General features: G+C 39.4%; 1 protein-coding gene across 2 annotated transcripts in view; it reads left to right on the forward strand.

Annotated features, from left to right (window-relative positions):
- The first annotated feature begins 1,236 nt into the window (after positions 1–1,236).
- Positions 1,237–24,983, forward strand: part of adcy9 (adenylate cyclase 9) — a 38,202-nt gene continuing 14,455 nt past the window's right edge. For both annotated transcript variants that reach the window (XM_065259627.2, XM_065259629.2), the window contains exon 1: positions 1,237–4,734. In XM_065259627.2, the coding sequence (XP_065115699.1) occupies positions 2,991–4,734 (1,744 nt within the window). In that variant the 5' untranslated portion in view covers positions 1,237–2,990. The remainder of the gene's footprint in view (positions 4,735–24,983) is intronic.

The raw sequence follows: 24,983 nt of genomic DNA on the forward strand, positions 1-24,983 counted from the left end.
ACGCAAGACACTCACTTAACACTAAACTTTGATTACGCATGAGATTATGTGAGTATCTGGCAAACACGAGTGTCTTTTTTATCATAAACCCTTTAGACGCGTCTGCAGCAGGCACTTATTTTCAGGATCTCTCGACGCGCCTAACACATATTTTGAAATTACGAACCACACACACACACATTCAGGCTACATACATGTTGTGACGAACTTCGCATCGAGCACCCTCGAAAAAAGAAGTCACCGGTCATGTTGCTATTTGATAACCACTGCAGTCTTTTCCCAGGCCCGTGACAGGAAGTAAAGAGAGATCGTTTCGAGAAGGGGTGGAGATTAGCGTTTTTGATTAAAGATTATGAGGTCACGTGAATTTCTAAAAATGAATGAAGCTCACAGATAAGTCAATATTTCATACATTATGACTTTAATGAGTATCCTTAAAGAGGACATATCATGTTTAAGTGCTAGAATTGCTTCTATCAAACTAGAAAATGTAAAAAGAAAGATCAACCCAGTAACTTAGTTTTGGTAAACCATTCTCTGCAAGCATATGAAAAAAATGAAATGTGGCTCCCCATGTGATGTCAGAAGGGGATAATACCGCCCCTTAATCTGCACTATCCAATCACAGCACTGACATTTAATGCAGAGATCAGCTCATTTGCATTAAAGGACATCCAAAATTGGCACATTTTTGCTCACACCTACAAAGTGACAATTTTAACATGTTATAATAAATTATCTATGGGGTATTTTGAGCAATCTCTGACACCAAAGATTTATTTTACATCCTAAAAAGTTTTCCACAACTCATTGCGAAAGGGAGGGGTTTGTTAATTAATATTAAAATAATTAAAATGTAGTTATTCAAGTGATGATTTAAAACATTACATAAGTAAAAACTATTAAAGAAACCAAATAGGCTGTAATTTATTGTTTACTTTACGTGTACTACAGTATTATGTTCCATACTAGCATACTCAAATGTCTATACTTTCCAGTCCATACTTTTATGGAACAGTACGTAGGCGACGCAAATAGGACGGACGGAGTAACGTTAGGCAAACACTTATTTGTTTTTATAGATCAAGGAACAGGTCAATGGAAAAGAAATAGTTTCATAATTAAAGTTAACGAACCTGTTCCTTTAATATGTGAAATGTGGGCTCAGTGCCCAGAGAACATCAATCCAAGTTGACTTTCCCATGCGTGCGCGTAACCGTTTCGAAAGCGTGCGCGCTCCCCGCCAGCTCACCCCCTCCCCTGAATTTCAACACTGTAGTCAACTTGTCCACCGCGAAGCACGCCCACAACCATCTTTTCCGAGTGTGGTGTGCTCGGAACATGGTGAACGCTGCGCCCGGGTAACCGAGGGTTCAACTCCAATCCGACGCCGTCAGGTTCTTCACGACACAGCCGTTCCCTTCAACAGGCTCGTGCAGACGGTGGGAGAAAGACCGAGAGCTAACGGAAGAGGACGCGAGGGAGCTGCGGTGCGTTCGCCTGGCATGAGCTCACCCGCGGAGAAAAGCGGACTTGTACGGAGTTTTGGAGGAATCCTGTACAGGCAAGGCGTTTCTTCGTGGCGAACCGGTGGAATAAAGTGGAGCGTAATGTCGGAGGATCCGCATTGTATTTTAAGTAAGGGAGTGCGCGAGGAGGGCGCATACTCGTTCTTGTTCTGAACTCCGCGAGTGTTGAACTGCCAGCCCGATCAAGGGACTCGAGGCCTGGGGAAAAAGTTTCGTCTTCATTTTGAACTGTTTGCATTGAAATCGCTTAGGAATTGAAGGACGACGGACGAATATATACACATACGCAAGGATATACTTTGTCTTCAGCAGACTTTGATTTGTCAGAGTGGCTTGATGTCACAAGTGTTTTCTTTTAAAAAAAAAATGTAAATCTCAAGTGTTATTTATCTACTGGAGCTGGCAGACATGCACAGCAGCCTTGCACCGACACGCGAGGGTCTGATGTCATGTAAAGTTGCCGCGACGTCACACTAAACTTCAACGCAACTTGTACTTTGAGGCATTTAAATGCTTTTTAATACTTGGAATACACACTGTTGATATCCGGAGTGGGTGTTCAGGAAAGGACGGGGATCCTCCATGGGAATAGGCCATATTTTTACCCTCGACGGGGGCAGAAGTGGGGCAGTAACGGGAGGAAAAACGAGCAAACGAGTCTTACCGACTGGCGTTTACTTTCTCCTCAGTATACGGGTTATAATATGAACACAATTGTTGCTTCAATTTGATGTCACAACCGTAGGGAATTTGTTGTTGGAGATTTGGGAATTAATCTGATTTTTGTAGCTCTAAAAGGGAAATATGTACTTTAAAAAAAAAACGTTTCTCTCAGAAATTGACGCCATTTAACAGACGAGCCGTTGAGTCTGACTGAAAACACACTACAAACGAAGACATGCGTAAAATCTGGCATTTGGAAATATGAAATATAACATTAAATTACCTTCGTATATAACTTCTAAAGGGAAAGTAAATTCAAACATTGTGGAGCATTGGAGAGGGTGCCTGAGGGACGGTGTGGACTGGATAAAAATATAATTTATTGACGTCTTCAATGGACACCGATTTCACATTTCAGTTTCATTGAAAGTATACTTACTTTTGTGTCGTATTTTATGTGAATGTGCACGAGAAGTAAGGACATGACAGTGCGTCAATCTCGGCCGCAGTGGCCGAGCAACAGTTCACGCATGCGCATTCAAGCGCCACTGAGCCATAGAATATAATGGAATCCGAGTGCTGACGTAATCGGAGCACGGATACTAACTGCTCAAGAGTCCGAAACGGTTTATGTCCGTCGTAAATGCACTAAATACGAGGAAACTAGTTTACTTTTCAAACACAAGCTGCCTTTTTGCTTTCATACGAGTCTTTGTTTTTATTAAATGCCACTTTATACTGACAGCAGTGACGTTAGCTGATATGTGATAATAAAAATCAAATTGTTGTCTTATCGCCATGGCATTGCCACAGCAAGAGACGGAGGTTAGATGTGATAGCGAAGGAGGAGCTGTTACTGTGCGGATAAGCGACTCCCGTAATCAACAGGTGGGCCGAGACCGGGATGTGCCCAGCGGCAAGCCCTGTAAATACAGTATATCATCGAGCTGCAGCTCTGGGGAGTTGGGTGTACCCAAGGCTATCATGACCCATCTGAGCAGTCAAAGAAAAGTGCCACCATTGTTCGAAAGGTCTGCCGCACAGTGTTGGGACCCCAAGTTCGACTCCCCCGTCCTGGAGGAGGCGTGCAGGGAGCGGTGTTTTCCGCAGTTGCAGAGACGATTTCGATATGTGTTGTTTTACCTAGCCATTGCTGCACTCCTGTGGGGCGTGTACTTTGGGATCAATAGCACCAGGTGCGACCCCACAAACTTCCTTGTACCCACTGCCGGGTTTCTTGTAGTGTGCCTCCTCTTCCTCTGGTTTACTTTCACAAGACTCTATGTACGTTTCTATAACCATACCTCCTTCCTGCTTACCGTAATCATGTTTGGCATCACATTGGCACCTCAAACGCAAACTGCTCGCTTTGCTCATTTCGGTGTGCAGAGAGAAAGCAATCAATCACTACTAGGTGAGCAGTATGCACCTTGTATGTCACCTGTTGGGACGTTCTCCCTGTGTATGGAGGTGCTGCTTTTGCTGTACAGCGTGCTACATCTGCGCCTGTATGCATCTGTGCTCCTTGGACTTCTGTATTCAGTCCTCTATGAGGCTTTAGGCTGGTTGCAGCTTGCTCAGGGGGGCAATAGCGACGTGGTGACATTGGCCACAGGTCAAAGTTCAGACTGGGACACTCTGAGGTGGCTCGGCCCAGGTAAAGCCCTGCTGCATCTGTGCGCACACGTCATTGGCATCCACATATTCATTATGTCCGAAGTGCGTTCTAGAAGTACGTTTCTGAAAGTCGGGCAGGCCATCATGCATGGGAAAGACTTGGAGGTTGAAAAAGCGCTGAAGGAGCGGATGATCCACTCGGTGATGCCAAGGCTGGTGGCGGATGAGCTGATGAAGCAGGGGGATGAGGAGAGCGAAAGCTCGGGGAAAAGATACAGCGCGGGTGCATGCTCCGTCGCTACTGCATCTGCCGTAACCTCATCCAGCCCTAAGAACAACAAACGTAAGAAAAACTCCATTCCCCGTGGACAGATCATTTTCAGACCTTTCAACATGAAGCGTATGGACCCGGTGAGCATCCTCTTTGCTGACATTGTGGGTTTCACCAAAATGAGTGCCAACAAATCTGCTCATGCCCTAGTCGGACTACTGAATGACCTCTTTGGTCGTTTTGACCGTCTGTGCGAGTTGACCCGCTGTGAGAAGATCAGCACTTTGGGAGACTGTTATTATTGTGTGGCGGGATGCCCTGAACCGCTGCCCGATCACGCTTACTGTTGTGTGGAAATGGGACTCGGGATGATCCAGGCAATTGAGCAGTTCTGCCAGGAGACGTCCGAGACCGTGGACATGCGCGTTGGCGTGCACACCGGCACGGTGCTGTGTGGCATTCTGGGAATGAAGCGCTTTAAGTTTGATGTGTGGTCCAATGATGTCAACTTGGCCAATCTAATGGAACAGCTGGGCGTGGCAGGAAAAGTCCACTTGTCAGAGGTCACCTCAAGGTTTTTGGATGACCGCTATGAGAGAGAAGACGGGAGAGTGGCTGAACGTGTCGGGCATAGTGTTACTGAGCAGCTAAAAGGTAAGACATTTACGAAGCAAATATGTTAATATGAACATTTGTTGCAATTGTCTTCTTTTTAAAGGGTACCTTGAAATTTAGGCCTAGTTAAAAGAATATCGTCAGGGGAGCCATGACTATTGTGGATGTCAGGATTGGACCTTCAGTGCTTTAAAATGCTACCTCTATAGGTGGTTTACTTGGTTTTGAAACAGCATCTGTATCGCAATACATATATCGGTATATATTGCTTAGCTGTGTATGTGTTGGTAACGACAGTCATTAAGAGCACTAAACAACCTTGATGATGATAAAGATAAGCTTTCATTGTGTAACCCTGTATAAAGGTGTTTGCAACCCTTTTGCAGTTTTACTGCATCCTGGTATCATCTGGATATACTTCCTTGGAAATTCTCAAAATACTTATTGGATATGTCCTACATTTATAACTTTATTTTATTTCTGGATTCTGTTCTTTGACACAGTCATCACAGATTTACAACTGCTTAATCAATAATATCTTTGACTATATGAGCATCAAAATCAACTGAGCCATTGATTGACATAAAATTACATACATTTTACATATATTATTCTTATAATTTAATCACTCTCATGAAACCCAAGATGTATATGACTTTTATATTACATTTTATATTAAATGAATATTCAATTTTCTTAAAAGAAAAATCCAGATAATTTACTCACCACAATGTCATCCAAAATGTTGATGTCTTTCTTTGTTCAGTCCAGTAGAAATTATGTTTTTTTTGAGGAAAACATTGCAGGATTTTTCTCATTTTAATAGACTTTAATAGAGCCCAACATTTAATACTTAACTCAACACTTAACAGTTTTTTTTCAACGGAGTTTCAAAGGTCTATAAACAATCCCAAATGAGGCATAAGGGTCTTATCTAGCAAAACGATTGTCATTTTTGACAAGAAAAATAAAAAATATGTACTTTTAAACCACAATTTTTCGTGTAGGTCCGGTCCAGGCGCGACCTAACGTAAATGCGTAGTGACGTAGGGAGGTCACGTGTTACATATATAAAACGCACATTTGCGGACCATTGTAAACCATAAACTGACACAAAGACATTAATTAGTATCAGTTGACATACAACAACGTAGGAACGGTCCTCTTTCAAGACGCTTGTAAACACTGGGGCGGAGTTTCGCGTTCCTCCTCTGTGACCTCTTGACGTCATGACGTATTGCGTGGGGTCAGCTGGCGCATAACGACCGGATTTACATGACGAGAAGTTGTGGTTTAAAAGTGTATATTTGTTATTTTTATTGTCAAAAATGACAATCGTTTTTCTAGATAAGATAAGATGCCTCGTTTGGGATTGTTTATAGACCTTTGAAACTCCGTTGAAAAAAAACGTTAAATGTTGGGCTCTATTAAAGTCCATTAAAATTAGAAAAATTAATCAAAAAACATAATTTCTTCTCGACTGAACAAAGAAAGACATCAACATTTTGGATGACATGGTGGTGAGTAAATTATCTGGATTTTTTCTTTTAAGAAAATTGACTAATCCTTTAAAATGCCATCATGTTATCTTCTAAATGGGAGTCAACATGGTAAAGCTCCAAAAAGCATATCCATCCATTATTAAAGTAATACAATGCCTCCAATGGTATAATATATGTATTCTGGACTGAAATATGTTTGCTATTATTTTATTACGTTATATTAAATATAACACATTTAGTGATCGATGCGTTGTATTGTAAATATCAGCTCTGTAAGTTCAAATGGCGGCACTTCATTAACGTCACATTTTATTGGTTCTTGCACATATATTTTTTCGCAAGACACACAAGAGGTAATAAGGATTTAAATGGTCGCCATATTTGAACTTCCCATGCGAAATTAAAGTTTTTTTTTCCTCTGTCTTTTCTGCCTTGCTCCTTATTTTTGTCCCGAGTTTGAACCATGATTTTTTTCCAAAACGGCCTTCATCTCTTCCCTATCATTTAACTATATTTCGTCAGAAATCCTTTTGTTGTTCAGAATACAGTGGAAACTAAAGTGTTACTCATGCCAATGTGGTGATTCATCTTCTGGTGTATCGTATGTACCGTGTACAAACTTTCCATGTCTTGTATTTCGATGGTAGCGGTGGGATTTTTTATTTTATGAGGGCAGTTTTGCGTGTTGGGTTTTGCATCTCCATTATGTTTTTTATCATTGTAGTTGATTATTTTTCTTCTGAGAGATATTCGATAGCTCTCACGCCATCATAATGTCGATACAGCTCCTGTTGAGACAACCCTGTGCCGAATCATCTGTAGGATCCCACAAATAGTGGATAAGTCTTTACGGTCTGTTTTGCATATTATTTTAGTAAGTTAAAATGAGTGTTTTATTCAGAAAGAAATGTAGTTCGATGAATGTAATGCTGAATGCTGGAGGATGAGATCAGACATTTGTGTCGAGTGTGATGGACTGGATGGCCCTTTGCCCTATTGTGGCCACCGCGTAACCCCATGTTACTGTCTGATTTCAATGGGTGGGTGTGTGTGAACAGTGACACACAGATGCACATGCTACTAGCCCAGATGCATGAGGGTTGCGTCACTGTCCGTCTCGCCATGAGGATTTCTATTTCTGGCATTTTCCTTGGACGGTACCTGCCTGACCCCGCTCCACAGCTCTGGACTGTGTGTTTTCTGTCTAGAGACAAGCTATTAAACTCTATATTTGTAAAGGTGTGTTTACATTGACAGGCTATTAAATTACTAGTGGTAACCATGTCGAGAGTTTGTTTTGTTCTTATGGCAGCTGTTTGTTGTTGTCAAACGTATCAGGAGGTAAATGTTTTTCAGGTACACTACTGTCAGTCTTATTGGTAGTTGCCGGTGCCACATCTCCTCACTTTACATTTGCTTAAAACTAAGCTCTGATCTGCACCATTATAATCATTTAGCCAATTTGAGATAATCACCATTACTTGATAACAATGACCTGCCTCGTATATCTTAAAAAGTGAAGCTGCTGACTCTTTGATCGCCCCCTGGTGGCTGGATGCAGTACAAGTCGTAAACCCCACCCTCTCCATGCAAACGAACGTGACTCGGTTCAAAATAAAAAATAAATTACGCTTCCAATAAAAATGTCTGAAAGATGTTTTTGGTCCTTTAAGGTAGTTGTTATCACGCTGAGATATGTTCAATTGTTCATTTTTGTTCTAAGTTTCATTTTAGCTTGTAATATGATGCTATTGAAACGGGGTGTGTCGTTATGATTGACATTTGTGATTGACAGCTTCTCTGAGCAGACTGTCTGAGCTTTCAGGGAAGATTGAAGATATAACTAAATATTAATTTTCGATTTCTGTTATTTCACACCAACAAATGAGTTGCATTTAACTTACCTTATTTTAGCAAGCTAGTCAAATAAGATGTTTAAGGGACGTGGTTAAATTGGGCGTGCGAGTGTTTGGGCGGAGGTTTGATGGTGTTGGACAACACTGTCAACAGATAATAAACATTATGTTTAGTGAAACAAGTAAATATTATGAATATTGCTTTATTTAGTTTAAGCCTTATGCCGCCGTTTTTTCGCTCCATTGGCTTCCATTCATATATGTATGTGAATGCTGTAGATTAGGGGTGTAATTAACATAACTTGTAAGCTCTCGTGGGCCAGCTAAAATGAGGGGGTGGGCCAGATTTGGCCCGCAGGCTTTGAGTTTGCCTTAAATCTAAAACGCAAGCTGTTGCAAAAAGTTCCTTCCCATGTTAAATTTTAAACTTTGACCTTTTGAATTTGTATCACGAATATAACAAAAAGCAAATATAATGGTTGAACGGCTAGTAGTGTCACCATGCCATTATAGCTTTAAATAGTTAACTTTATTCAATTTCAACAATTTATTTGATTTGGCATCATTGAATATCATGTATTATTCGGCTTTTATATTGTTATTTCTGATCTATTCCACCACTGTTTTCACATGCAAACAAACAGTGTGGATAAATGATCACTGCGGCACATACAACAGAGTTCCGTTAGGAAGTAAATACATCATCATTTGTTTCTCTCCTGCCTGTTTCACTCTTTACTGAGAACCTGCAGTCATTAATTTTATGCTGCTTCATACTAGAGACAACCAAAGAAGCATTTCAAGGATTTGGGGATACATGAAATCTATTTTGTGGGTGTGGAAAGAGCCACCTTAGTTTGAAAGCAAACTGGGAATACAGAGAGAAATGGATTTATGAAAGCACTGTACATCCACCTGTTTGTAAACAATTTGTTGAGTTAACAAATGCCTATGTATCCTTTTCTCTCTAGTAATTGGCTTTATGCCCAGCTGCACTACTTCCTGAACTTCAGCCAGCTCCTTGTTTCCTGTCTGCCATTATTGGACAAACGGATTAATCCAGGTGTTCCTGACCTCAGTAGTCACAAACAAACTGAATAATCCAGGTGTGCCTGACCTTAGTAGTCACAACAACAATAATCAGACACACCTGGATTAATCAGTTTGTCCAATAATGGCAGACAGGAAACAAGGAGCTGGCTGAAGTTCAGGAAGTAGTGCAGCTGGGCATAAAGCCTTTTGGATATAGGAGGGAAATAGGAAGTGAAAAAAGACAGAATAGACTACAAACATAATTTTTCGATAGTTCTGTATTCGTAAAGCATATGCCTTAAAGAAAAACAGAACTGCATTTCTGTCAGTCAGGACTGTGCAATATATTATAAGGCTGCACAATTAATCAAAAAACCTATCAGGATTACAATTACGTCTGAAATCGCCAAAGCCTAAATAGCTACTTTTACACGGACACCTTTTGCCTCCATCGGAATGAAATCATTGGCTAATGATTAATCGCGATTAATCTATAGCAGAATAAAAGTTTTTGTTTACATCATATATGTGTGAAAACGGTGTATAATAATTGTGTATATATAAATATGTATAATGTATAATTTTAAGAAAAAAAGTATTTATATAAATTATACATACAAATGTATATACACCTGTAAACATTAAATTTATACATGCAGGAGTGTGCATTTGTCTATACAAAGTTATTATAGACGGTTTCAGCAGTAACAACATAAACACGCGGCTTTCGTGGTCATCACGTAACTTCCGGTAAACTCCGCGAAGAATAAATAACAACAAAGTCCTTTTAAATTAGTTTATTTATATAACAGGCAAAATAAACAACACTTAGATTACATAAGAACCCAAAACTTTTTTTATTTTTGACGAGGTATTTGTTTAAGAGTTCAGTTTCATCAACTAGTCAGACTAAACAAACAGAAACCGGAAGTAAAGTTCGAACCAGACGGTTATGGCGTCACCGAACGTGCGCTCGATGAAAGGTCTATACAGTTCACACACATTATATTATATATTATTTTTTTAAAGGCAAAGTAAATTGCTATTTGCAGAAGAAATATTTGTTGTGCTTATTTATTTGATTCTCTATTAAAACAATAATATACCTAAGTACTGCAAGTAATATAACAAAGGCAACATCTGTGGTATTACTTTATCTAGAAAAAATATTAACAGTTAGGGGGTGTACACACCAAAGCTTTTACGCCCGCGGCCGGCGCATGTTTTCAATTGTTTCCAATGGAAGCTTGGCGATTTTCAAATAAGCCAGCAGCTAGGGGTTTACTTAAAAGTTTTGGTGTGCACAACCCCTTATAATCATCAAATTGCGAACATATCAGCTTGAAGAATCAGTATCGGCCATTGGTATCGGCCGTTCATGAAGACAACAAATCGGTACTCGGTATTGACTGCAAAAATCCTGACCGGAGCATCCCTAGATTGAACCTTTAAACGTATTATAGTTGTCCATGTAAACGCAGCTATTTTCAGCTGTCCAGTTGTGATCATTTCTGTGCGTTATGTTTGGACAACAAATACAGTTAAATTTGTGTTGAAATTTATAAGTTCCGTCTTTCCTAGAATCTCTACGAACTGTCCGATTCTGCTTATAATTAAAGAAAGTAGTTAATTAAAGGTACAAGCATGAACCCTATTGTATTGGTTACACGTATATCTATAGCTACTGTAAATGCCCAACCTTGCTCTCAGCACAAGTTGTTAGTTGGAACTGATCTGCTCAGATCGGAGTGTGTTGTTGTAGATAAGAAGCCCAACCCTGCTCACACACAAACACACACACACACACGCGCACACTGTTGCTGTCCGACATAAACTAGCTCTTTATTTGCGAAAAAAATACCTTCCTCATATTAGAGAAATAGACATTTATAAAGAATCATATTTTTGCATTGTTTTTAGTGAATGTATACATAACAGGGCTGGTGCTGGAGATTGTGTGTGTTGAACACACATAAAGTGGAGAGTCTATACATTATCTGACCTCATTCCAACCTTTCATCCGAGCGCTTAGATCGCACTGTGCCTCCGAGCCCTTGAGACGGCCGAGACGGACAGGTTTGTCCAGTCTGTTGGGAAAGTATAGCCACAATACAAGTATATGTGGGTGTAAATACACACAGCTGGATGGCTATTTCTGTCTTTAGTCATCCAACTATGTCTTGGTTTTGATTGACAAAGTGGCCAAGTCTTTGAAGTGTTGTTTATACTGTCCACAAGCGGTTTAAAAATAGTATGTGAAATGGATGTAAATACTGCCTAATTGCAGAGCAATTGTGTAAAAATCTATTCTGATCATATAATGTTTCATGATGAAGATATCAAAAACTCTTTGTTCTGAGACAATTTCAGTGGCAGCAACATAAACGAATGGCTTTTGTGGCCTAAACGTTTGGTGGACTTTCGCGAAGAATAAATAACAACAGTTAATTATTTCTGATAAAAAGCCAAAAAATAGCAAGTAAATGATCTTGCTAAAGCGTATCGACCACTACACGGAGTTAACGTTACTGTTCATGTTTTGTATACAATGTTAGCTACAGATCCTTGAATTCTTGCCTGACTGCCAAACCTCTCTTCACACAGTGATCCATGCTCGCCGCCACCCCTCGTCTTTATAAAACCAAAACATTTCTATTTTCAACAAGCTCATTTTCCAGAGGTCAGTTTAGGCACTAGCCAGACTGATAAAAATACATAGACCCAACGTTAACTTTGGGCAGGCTAAGCGCGTAACGTCCGATAAAACACTCTATTTGAAATTAATTAAAATACTCCGCAAATCATATAAAAATATTAGCAATTTTAGTTCTGATCAAGCAAATGTTTAAGGATATAGATATCAAAAGTTGTTACTCTTGTTTGTAGATATTTTATTATGTTTGTTTTGTACACTGCAAAAAATTATTTTCAAGAAAAAAAATTCTTAGTATTTTTGTCTTGTTTTTTTTTCGTAAAAAATCTAACAATTCTTAAAGTAAGATGTTTTTTCTTGATGACCCAAAACGACCCAAAAATAAGTCTTTTTTAGACAAAAATATCAAATTTAAGTGATTTTGTGCATAAAACAAGCAAAAAAATCTGCCAATGGGGTAAGCAAAAAAATCTTGAACGTTTTTCTTAAACACTAAATTCAAGAAAAATTTGCATTTTTTGCAGTGTAGCGAACAAATATTTAGTTTGGTACTATGGTTTATCACTAGAGGGCAAAAGTCCTTGATCTTGCGGCATGTTTTCTAAAAAAATATTTATTAAATTTTATGCAATGAAATTGCAGGAACTTGCAAAAACTGTGTTAAAAGTTTGCAGCTTTTGCAGCTTTTTATTAATGTTCACATCACGTAATTACATCACTTCCTAAGATTCCCATGACAACAGGGGGCTGCGCATGTGTGAAGTAAATGCAACATTTTTCAACTTTCTGTTAAAATATATATGACTCATTGCTACGAAAATGTGGGGATTATAAAATCATGCAACCCCCGCATATTTTGCGAGTAAAAATCTGCAATGCGGCGAAAATGCAGCGTATTTAAAAAATGCAGCCCCTGCATAAATATGCAGACTTTGTAGGGCCCTATAAAATCCGTTTTATTTTTTCCCAAATTCCGTTTTATCAGTTTTAATTTTTGGCAATTATTTTTTTTTACCCTTTACTGTTATTTTAGTCATAAAAAGAGTGTGCCTTTAATGTTAATGATTAAAATGTAAATGATTTGGGGAAAAACGGGATAACACGATTACTTAATGACTGTAAAACATGCATTTACACACATACACGCGTGCGCACACTAGGGCTGCACGATGTGAGGAAAAGTTGCGATGTGCGATGACATTGTTTAATGTTGCGATGACGATGTGGGTTGCGATAAATATTTTATATTTTTTCATGTTTTAGGGGCCATTCACATGTCGCGCCTAAAAACGCGTGGAAAACGCTAGACACGTAGGTTATTGTCACATGACCTACACGCTGCACTTGTGTCATTCTGAAAAGTTAAAATGTTTTTGAAATACCTGGAAATAATGAGCGCGTCGCACCGCGTGCGAGTCGCGACCACTGCGCTTTCAGAGCGCACATACATTTGAAATAATGAACTTGAGCGCGCAATAGACGCAATATGTGAATCACCGCTTCCACAGTACCTGTGTTTGCGGTGTCATTTCTCCTAAATCCAAAATAATTCCAGCTGAAGTGCTGTTCCTTTTTACCACAAGGTCTTCGTCTGACAACACATTTTCCTCACTCCTCTCTCCTTCCTCACCATCATTTTTGCTAATGGGCACAGCGTCGCAACTGACACCACCTCACAAATCAATCTGAGCGTAGCTGACTTGGGGCTTCCCCTGATTGGCCTAATAGCATGAACACGCAAACCATCCGTGCGTCCCAAACTGCCTACTTCCATACTATATAGTATGCAAAGAGTACGAGAAGTAGTGCTTTTTGCCTGCTATATAGTATGGAAGTATGTGGTTTGGGACGCAGGGCATGTCTTCAGGACTAAACCTGATGGGTCAAACGTTCATTACATGCGCTTACCGTTTTCCCTTCATTCATCGCGTCAAGGCTGTCTGTTGCGATGTGTTCATCGTGTGAGTTCATATCGCGATAACGATGAAAATTCGATGTATCGTTCAGCCAACTCAATTCAATGCAATGCAATGTTTAGTGTTGTTGCAGAAGGCTACAACAAGGTGTCAAAGCAGTGGTGCCTTCAGAAGTGCCTTAAACACATCGGTCCAGCGGAACGCGATCCATATTTTATACACAATCGCTTGAAATGCATATAACTTTACAAACATACACAGGATAGGGATCTGACTTAGGACAGCATGAGCGCGCAGCTCTTTGCACCTGCGAGCGAAAGAGAGACCGAGAGCGGCGCCATGATGCAGATGATTATATTTTAAATGCGAGGGATAGTTAGTTTGCCTCAGCTCGCTTGAAATGCATAAAACTGAGCAAATACATAAAGATTTGTGTTCGGACTTCAGACAGATGCGAGAGCATCTCCGGTCACATAAAAGTCATGTGGGAACTGCTCGGAACTAACTGCTTAGCGTCGAATTTCTTAATTTTTTCGCTGACGAAAGCAGAGTCGTGGAGAGCCGCTTTGCCATAGTTTCAGTGTTTTGGAGGGGGTCTGAAACAACGGGAGGGGGTGTGTCGCCCAGATTTACTTTCCCCGGTCTGCATTTCCCCCAGACATACGTTCGTCTCCCATACAAAAACAGAATTTTATTGAAAATATGTAAAATTTCACGAAATTCCACGTTAACACTAGATTCACGTTTTTCTGGAGGGACTGACTATTATAATAACTTTAATTTGTTTAAGTTACTTTGGATTAAATTGATTTGATCTGTGTAAAAACTTGTTAAATTCACCAATAATACTAATATATAATCTTGCTCTAGTTTAGTTTATTATACTAAATTTAGTTATTATACTACAGCAACAGCACACATTAGCAAGCTAATTTTCTAGGTTGATAGAAGCACTGGAGACCCAATAATAGTACTTAAACATGGAAAAAGTGAAGTCAGATTTTCATGATATGTCCCCTTTAATTAAAAATGCACAAAATAACGCTTTATTTTTATATTTACCCTCATTATTCAGTCTCATGCATGCTGGGAACTGGAAATCCCCACCCAGTTTTAGCAATATTGCTTCAATAAAACACAAATTATTTATGTTGTTTCAACTTAAATGAATACATTTTAAAACGCATGGGATACGCCTAGAAACCACTTCATGTTTTTCATTAAAACCAAATACGATATTGTAATGATTAAATGCATCAAATTTAATTGTTCAATTTAATTAGGGTCAGAATCATTCTTTTCATTGTGCTAAATAAATAAATGTAAATTAAATGTATTATCAATTAAGTTCTAAAAATGGCCAAATGTTGATGATTTGCTCACAGCTTGTTCATTGAACACGCTGTAACTATACAAATCACAATATAAATAGGAAAATGTTAAGTGTTATTTTGTCACTTATTGGGAGTAGTTTGCTACCTGGAGCCATTTACTTCCAGTCATTGTGCTAAGCTAGGCTAGCAGTGGGTGCGTCAGACGGAGTAATAGGATGCACTGAGATGACAAAGGTATGTATGGACTTATCTAACTCTGGGGAATACGGTGAATAAGCTTAAGTCCCAAAAAGTCGGCGTGTTCCTTTTAAACACTGAGGGTTTAGTGCTGAGTGCCTAAGGCTCAGTCTCTTTCTTTAGAAATCTGGCCCAGGTTTCCAATCCTAGAGAGACCTTTGGCTATTGATGTAAATTCAGATTCATTTCCGAGAACTACTTTACTTTGCGTAATCTTGTGTCAGACAGTTAACTCTGCGACCCCAGACATGCTCTTTTTTTCCTCATAAGCTGTTTAATACAGAAGCTCTTGCGAATGCGATTTAGAGTAACAGCGCTGTCAGGTGATGTCACGGCCTGTTTTTGACTAATCTGAAAAATCATATATATATTTTTTTCCTGAGGAAACATGCTGAGACACATTCGCCAAGACAGGCTCTCAAGCAAACCGCATACTTTACCTCCAGACGTTTTTTCTTTCTGTTTGCCTCTTTCTCTAACGCCCGACTTGTACATCACTGTGTGTGTGTATGTGTGTATTGACACAGCTGGTTGGTTTTGTGTGTTTGCCAGGCCGTGGCCTTGTGTTACTTGTGGATAGGTCAGGGAATTACTTTGATAAGACACCTTTCTGTAGCCATAGGTCAGAGTCACGTTGTGTGTTTAAGTGTGTGGGAAAGTGTGTTACAATGCAAGAACTGTGGGAAAGTTGTGTACTAAACTCATCTTATGAATTATAAATGCAGAATGGGCTTTGCTGAAACACATTACTGTGTATGTCTTGACACACTCACGGTTTAGGTGATCTGGACTATGACACTATTGTGGATGTGTGGGTGTTTTGTCTTTGCTGATCAGTTTTTGTTGTTGTATTGTATGCATTAATCACACCACTACAGGAAGCTAACACATGACTGTTCAGGATCTTCACATAAATGCACACAAATACCCTGTGACCTTGAGCATGACTGGCATGTTAACACACCTGCCCCTGCACACATACAGGGCATCAGTTCTGGTATGTCTGATTTCCCAGTGGTGATATATGAAGCTGTGTGCGTGTTTTTAAAACAAGGACACAAGCAAATGTTAAATGATCACTCATGCTTGAATGTGCTGCTTACCCACACAGTGAATGTGTACAGTCAGCATACTTTATGTGATAGGGATATTTGTGGGAAGGGACAGAAGTGCTTCTGTAATGCAAGTATGTATATAACCATGGGACTGGCTTTTGGGTGTAGTGGCATTTCATCGTAGTTCATTGAGAAGCATTGCAAGCATCATCGGCCGATTTATCGGTCCATCCCTATTCACTTTATATTTTAAATGTATGCATTTATTATTATTATTTATACCACGGGGCTGTTGAATGCTTTATTTTGATTGGTTGAAAAATCTGTCACGGGTATGTCATATTTTTTGATAAATGCACACCTGACCTTTCAAATGTCTTAAAATGACCACCAGAGCAATGTCTGTGTGGTAATCGTAATCGTGAGCGCTTTGCATCGTGCCGCATTACCACCTTGGGTTTGCAATATTTTCGAATAATTTAATGGCCCGTTGGTGGCTGATACTGAAAATTCTGGATGCACTTGGCTGAACACCGAAAATAACTTAATTATAACTTAAAATTATGTTCAAGTTTTTTGAATAATTGTATTAATATTAGACTTTTTAGTTTCAGTAAATTAATGAATGAGTTGGACTACAAACCAATAATTATAAGCCAATAAAATAATCGAACTTTTTTGAAAATAACACACCAAAATGAAAATAAAACACTTTTATTTTTGGGACGAAAACTTATGATGCCACTTCGCCAAAAAGATCTTGGTGGCCGAAATATGGATGCATCCCTAATTGCCGTACCTTGGTGTACAATTTTAATTCCGAGGCAAAGAATCATGACAAAGACAAAGGCTGCGTCTGAAATCGCAGTTTGTGACAGTACGTACTGAATAAGAAAAAGTAGACCATTAAACAGTAGGAACTATATAGTATGAATATGGATAGTATGAATGAATTCGGACGTACTACATCCACCATGTTTATACATCACGTGACATACGTCATCATGACAACAAGTTAGTTGTTAACTTGAATGCCATAAAACAAGTGGAATTTAAACACAAGGGACAGTTTTTTGAATAATTGTATTAATATTAGACTTTTTAGTTTCAGTAAATTAATGAATGAGTTGGACTACAAACCAATAATTATAAGCCAACAAAATAATCAAACTTTTTTGAAAATAACACACCAAAATGAAAATAAAACACACTTTTATTTTTACTCTTTTTTTTTTTTTTTTTTGGGGACGAAAACTTATGATGCCATTTCGCCCAAAAGAACTTGGCGGCTGAAATTTGGATGCATCCCTAATTGCCGTACCTTGGTGTACAATTTTAATTCCGAAGCAAAGATTCATGACAAAGGCTGCGTCTGAAATCGCAGTTTGTGACAGTACATACTGAATAAGTAGACCATTAAACAGTAGGAACTATATAGTATGAATATGGATAGTATGAATGAATTCGGACGTACTACATCCACCATGTTTATACATCACGTGACATACGTCATCATGACAACAAGTTAGTTGTTAACTGGAATGCCATAAAACAAGTGGAATTTAAACACAAGGGACAGCTGTTTAATATATGTATTTGCATTTGATTAGAGCTGCGTTACCGCGTTTGGAAATTTTTTAATAAAACAACGCCCCTCTGACGACTTTGTTGGAAAAGTCCTCTTCCGGCGGCTCACAGGATAGCAAAATATCCATTGAATGAACACTTTGGGATCTTGCTGGAAGTAAAAGGTAATTCGGATACTTTTCGCCTACTGTTTTTGGAATACTATGAATTCAGACATACTACTCGCCTCGCCTACTGCTTTTATAGTATGGACATTTTAATAGGCGGTTTCGGACGCAGCCAAAGACTGCCATTAGTAAACATTTCACATGAAGTCATCAAAAACTTTTCGATTCTCAAAATTAGTCACAAACTGGCTGAAGATAAAATTTCATCATGTAATCCAATAATGCGCTTTCTATGACAGAAAAAAAAGCGTAGTGGATCAATGGTTTAAAATCACTCCTGTGTGCATTTCCGATGGAAAAAAATTGAAAGTATGCTTGTCATCCATTGGTTACTGGTAGACTAGGGGACATCACTGTTGGTCTGTGTGTGTCAGTATGACGCAGCTCGCTTGTCCTGTGCGTCATCCTATGCGCTCGATACCAAAGAGCGAGAAAGAGAATGATGGAGTTAGATGGTGAAAAAAGAGGGACTCCCTGTGCCCTCCATGGCCTCATTTAAGTGCTGTAACCAAAACATTAGAGTTGGAATGGAGGGATGAGAGAGAAAAGGAGGGTGGGAGTAGAGCTGTATCCTTGGGGGGCTCATCATTGTGTCCTAATATGGTGTCATCAGAATCCTCTCTCTCTCACTTTCGCTCTCCATCGTCTTCTCCTCGCTTCTTCACTCTCCGCCCATCTTTGAGAAAGAGGGAGAAATGGAAACAGAATTATCAGCGGAACCGAATGGACAGAAGACACAAGTGCAGAAAGAGAGGGAGTCAGAGACAGGAAGTCAGAAAGCAAAAGAACGCGACTAATGGACGAGCGGAAAAGTCTGAGACCCATTTGTAGAGAGAAATCCGATGAGCAAACAGGAAGCTGCGTGAAAACATCTGTCCTAGAGCCGACCAGCGTTTTCCCTTTCGGCTCAGACAGGGATGTGGCCATACGTCTCTTTTGAAACACTTAAAGCAATAGTTCACCCAAAATTTTCTCATAGTTTACTTTCACTAATGCCATCCGAGATTTGACGTACTTTTCTGAGTAGAACACAAATTAATACTTTTAAAGAGCACCTAATTCATCGCTAAAAAACAACAATATTTTGTGTTCACATTATTTTACCTACACCCTACATTTTTGCAGCTCCAGATTTCACTCTCTTCCTAAAACGCATGGATTTGAAAAGCTATGTTTCCCTGATTGGCCTGCTAATCTGTACAATGTGATTGGCCTGAATACCTCTGACGTCAGCCGGAAATGTGACGCTCCTTACCATGTTTAAAAGATTCGCTCACAATGCAATGCTAACAGGAGTTAATTTACAGGCTGTTAGTTCGAAGTGGGAGGAATTATGATAATGTAGATTTTGTCTACATCACCAATTCCAAGAAGTAAACTATTGCCTACAATCCGTGTGTTTATTGTAAAAAAGAGATTTACGTTGGAGACGATAACTCGCCTCATCGTTTACTTTGGGGTTTGTTCCTTTTGCATATGGTAAACATTATGCTGCGTTTACACCAACCATGGTAGAGGCGTGAAGCGCGAGTGATTTCAATGTTAAGTCAATGTGAAGACCCGTTGACGCGCGTCTGGAGGTCCCGCGGCGCGGAAGAGGCGTTTGGCGTGGAAGACGCGTTTCTGCCTCATTCGCGTGTCTTGAGCGTTGTGCGCGGTACGCGTAAATGTTGCTTTTTGTGCATTTTGCGTTTCACGTGCATTTGCGGCTGACGCCCGAGTTGAAACATTTGAACTTTGTCGGAAGTTCGCCCCGCGAAACTGTTCAAGTGGCAAACTAGGCGCGGTAGACGCGATTTTGACATCTGAAACGCGTTTGGTGTAAACGCAACATGTACCAATACACACTTACATGCCAAAGAAAATTTAAAAACGTGAATCGGACAATAGGTGCTCTTTACAATGACATCATGACGCACGGTTCCTGCGATCTAGGACGGCGTAAGGATGAATAATTTATTCAAATTTTTTTTATATTTGGGTGAGCTATTTCTTTAAACCAAGTGTGATTATGAGGGCGTTTCTGACCCATTCTGACGCACTTTTCTGAGGAGAACACAAATGAATACTTTTAATTAAAGAGCACCTATTTCATTGCTAAAAAACAACAATATTTTGTGTTCACATTATTTTACACATACCCTACATTTTTGCAATCGGACAATAGGTGCTCTTTACAATGACATCGTGACATACGGTTCCTGCGATCTAGGACGGCGTAAGGATGAATAATTTATATATCACTCCATTTAACATTTAACAGAGTATATTTAACATGCATGTTTTATATACATACACAATGGCTTTTTTAGGATGGGCAAAACACGTTGGCAAACCCACGTTTTTATTTACACCAGTGTAATGATCAGTCAAAAGGAATCCCTGAATAGTTGGGGTTGGTTTTGGGTTCAACAGACTTGAGCCTATTGAGGTTTATTATATAATACCCACATTGATCCAATTTTGTCACTGTATTACCCCATCTCATCGCCTGTTCATCCTTGCTCCCCTTCCCTCTGTTTTTGTCTACCCTACTAAGGTTGGCAGTGTGAGTGGAAACATTGTGGTTAGCTAAGAGAGGAAGAGAGAGAGTGGGAGTGAGTTACAAACGTCTCTCAGAGGAAGAGACGTATTGAAAGTGAGGGACGTGTCGTCTTTGCATCATGCTAATTAGCGTGTTAGATCCTTTCATCGGCTAAGCGTTACGTTTTGGGAGGATCAAAGAGCTGCAGGCGCATTCAGAATCGCCGTATCCGGAGTTTTTGGGGCATGTGACCTAGTGAGGCTATAAGCACAGTTGCAGGGGTCAAAGGTCATGTGACAGGAAGTGAATGCAGGGCTGCGGCTGGTTATTAGTAGAGAACTTAATATTTGGATGCTTTGAAGTGGTGCAGGGAAATGGCATTTTAATTTTGAGATTTAAAAAAATCTAAAGGTGTTTGCTCGTGCAGGCAAACAAACATTATTATAACTATTGCGTATATTTAAGGGTTAGAGGTGTCTTCAAATGGACTCCTGTATTATGTAAACACAACAAATAATAATTTAACTCTTTTCCCGCCAGCATTTTTTTTTTAAAGTTGCCAGCCAGTGCCAGCATTTTTTATGATTAAGTTAAAATGCATTCCAGAAAATGTTCTTTTTTAAATATATAAACATACAATATATCAAATAAATGAGCAGACCCTTTATTTTCCGTTTCATCCTATTTTCATTTTATAACCTCTTAAATATGGATAAGTTTCTTCAAAAATACCAAATTTTGAGCAAGAATATGAGATAATTGCATTTTTGTGAAGGACTTTTGATAGAGATCAGATTCAGAGCGACGATCAAAACATACACATTGTTTGAACTTTTACCTCCAAGGGGTTGCTTCCTGGTTTTATAAGTTGGGTAAGAGCACCACCTGGTGGATAATAGCGGAAATATGGATTGTCGTAAAAACTCGTCAATGGCAGGGAAAGAGTTAAGGGAGTCGCTTACATATTTATTAGGGCTATCAAAGGTATTTACATGTTTAATTAAATTAATTACATGATATGCTGATTAATTAATCAAATTAAACGCATTTAATCGAACAGAAATATATATTTTTTTCTGGGGGACCCACCCACATTTTCAACGCCCAGGTAGTATTTGTGCGCTGTCTGAAGCCTTGAGATTATAGGGAACTGACTTTAAGCCCGGGATACACTATATAAAACAAATTTTATATAGACGTAGCCATATTTAAGAATGTCTTTCGGCTTCTTTCTCTCTTTTGCGATGAATGGAGAAATAGGAAAAGGCAAAAACAAAATAAAAAGAGGGATTGACTCAGAAGAGCAACTTTGGATGCTCATGAGGAATGTCACAGTCTCTCTCTCTCTCTCTCTCTCTCTCTCTCTCTCTCTCTCTCTCTCTCTCTCTCTCTCTCTCTCTCTCTCTCTCTCTCTCTCTCTCTCTCTCTCTCTCTCTCTCTCTCTCTCTCTCTCTCTCTCTCTCTCTCTCTCTCTCTCTCTCTCTCTCCTGATTTGTCATGGGCATTCTGACAAGACAAGGCTTATATTTTCTTATGTACACAGAATAAGAATATATGCAGTGCAGAAACTAGCATATATGATAGTGCTATAATTTTTCATTGAGACCAGAAACACATCATGCAAATATGAAAACACGTTGCAAGCGAGCGGTACTTAAACTTAATGTGGCATCCTGCTGGAAAACTGCTGAAGCTAACCAAAGGTGGTTAGCTGGTTTCTCAGCTTGGTCATGCTGGTCTGTGCATGGTTTTCCAGCCTGGCCAGTTGAAAAGTGCCGAAACCCCCTCTAAAACTAATACCAGTCTAGGTTTTCCTGCAGAACATTTCAGTTCAGGTGGCCCGCCTAAGCTTGGAAACCCTACCGCCTTAACTAGGTTGTCCAAAAAAAAAATTGCTGAACAAAAGGCTGTCAAGTGCATCTCGGAGAATAGCGGGTATGCGCTTCACACCGCGAGCGTGCACACGCGCCACACGGCCGAAATGAGATAAAGAAGTGGTCTGTCATGTCCGGAGGATGAGTGACAAAAGTTTTGCTTTACATTTGGATGGACACCCAGCTTGTGATTCAATGTAATGTTTAATGTTATCCTTTCATTTTAGTGTAAAAGTAAAATCCTGATGTTTACAACTGGTCAGCTATATATATTTGGCTGTTTATTGCTAAATCCAGAGAAGAATTTGGTTCAGACGACAGCCTCATGATATAATCCCAGCCTGGGATTCTCAGCCTTGTTAAATAATTTTACTGCAGTTAAATGGAAGAAGGCAGTGCCTCCAGGGTTGTGTTTGCTGCGAGAATATCCTCCGATCCCAGCCTGCATTCAGTTCCCATGTAAGAGAGGTCAAAGACTATTTATGACTTCCTTAAGTCCTGGTCTCCTGGGAGAACTGGGCCCACATGGCCATCCAGTTCAGACAGGTTCTGACCTAGATGGTCATCACTTCTGCACTGGACTTTGGCTTGGGTCGGTCTTTATTAATCTGTATCTGTAGGCATAAAGGTGACACAAACTCTAGCTTAGTTGGTAAAGCATTGCGTTAGCAGCACAAGAGGTCGTGGGTTTGATCCCAGAAAAAATTGTACCTTGCAATGAACTGTAAGTCCCTTTGAATAAAACCCAATGGATGATTGTAAATGTACATATGGCTTGCAGTTCATAAATGATATGGCTTCTTGCACTTTTCTGGTTACAGTACAGCAGTATTGGGGCTAGTGTGTTGTCACAGTACCACGATTTCAGTTGTTCATACCAATACAAAACAGTAAAAATTCCCGATTTGATGCAAAAGACAAAAACATGCTAATATTTGTATAACAAGTTAAATATCAGTATAACATAAAAACATTGCCATTCTGTATTTACTTTACACTTATACATCAAGTATAAAATGTATTGCTGAAAGGTTTTAGGAGCTGTTGTCTGTATTTGTTAGATGGGGTTGCTTCAGTCGGCTGCGTTAACTCCCGCCAGCTATTAAAAAAAACTTGCCAGCCAGCGGCTGCATTTTTTTATGATTTTTACAAAAGTTTAATGCCTGCCAGAAAATTTTTAAATATACGAACATAAAATATATTCAATAAAAACATGACTTTTAGAGCAAAAAGCTGAAATTGCATTTTTGTGAAGGGCTTTTGATAGAGATCAGATTCAGAGCGATGATCAAAACGTACACAGAGTTTAAACTGTTTGGCCTAAGGGGATACTTTCGGGTTAGGTAAGTTGGGTAAGATAATAGCGGAAATACGGATTGCCGTAAAAACTCGTCATTGGCAGGATAGCGTTTTCTCTGTTTATTGACGAGTTAACTCAACAATGGCGGGGAAAGAGTTAAAAGACACATACAATAAACTTCAGAAAGACAACTGGTTGTACATGAGGGTGATTACAGTATATACCCGAATATCAGATTAAGTTTTTGTACTAAAAATAAACTGAAAAGTGGGGGGTGGTTGTCTTATGTTTGCAATATAGACAAAATCACGGGGGCGTGATTAACAGTAAAGGGGATCGCACAGCGCTGCGCCGTTCTAAAAAAATCTAACACATTGTTTTCTATGAGTATAAGCACACCGGTGGTGCCTGTCCGCGCCGCCCAGCTGTGACTCAGGAAGTTGCTCAAGTCCCTGTCACGCCACACAGCGCCACTCACATAGTTTAACATTACATAACATCATATTTGTCCCAAATCATTAATGATTAACATTGGCTGCTAACGTATATTTTGCATTTTGAAGGAGACGCTATCTGACGAAGCTCGCGCTATTTAATGTGCACTTCCGGTTTACAATACCTCCGAGTTGTCCTAGACGCGACGCTGAGCTGCGCGGCCGGTGTTCGATCCCCTTAACAGTAGAGGGCGCCAACACGATAGGTTAGATGTGTTTGATTTAAAGCAGGTGGTTATTTTCTATCTATCTTCACAGTACCACAGTTACATACATACATGGCCCTACCTAATTATTGCATTTTTGTGGAAATTAATTCATTTTTGTCACTCATTCATTCATTTCTGAACTCATTCATTGACAGAGTGCACTTTTTTGGTGATCCAATGAATGGTGTTAAAATGTTTCACTAGAAATTATTTTCTAATGAAAACCAGATTTTTTACACAAAATATGCGGTAAATGTTGGTACCAAAGACCAAGTACTTTTGACAACACTAATTGGGACAAACTGAAATCATAAAATTGTGTCTTGGTACGACAAACCCCTCAGTAGTGTATATATTCTAACCCACTGCTCATGTACGCACTAGAGATATGTTACAATGGTTAAATCAGTTGACGAACATATATGTAAAACAAATACTATTATTTTTAAAATAAATAGGTTATTTAAAATAAAGTTTAAAATATATTACAGTAGGGGTGTGACGAGACACTTAATTCACGAGACGAGACATGAGATTGGGTTCACGAG

This window comes from Paramisgurnus dabryanus, chromosome 24 (assembly GCF_030506205.2).
Source record: "Paramisgurnus dabryanus chromosome 24, PD_genome_1.1, whole genome shotgun sequence".
Classification (NCBI taxonomy): Eukaryota; Metazoa; Chordata; class Actinopteri; order Cypriniformes; family Cobitidae; genus Paramisgurnus; species Paramisgurnus dabryanus.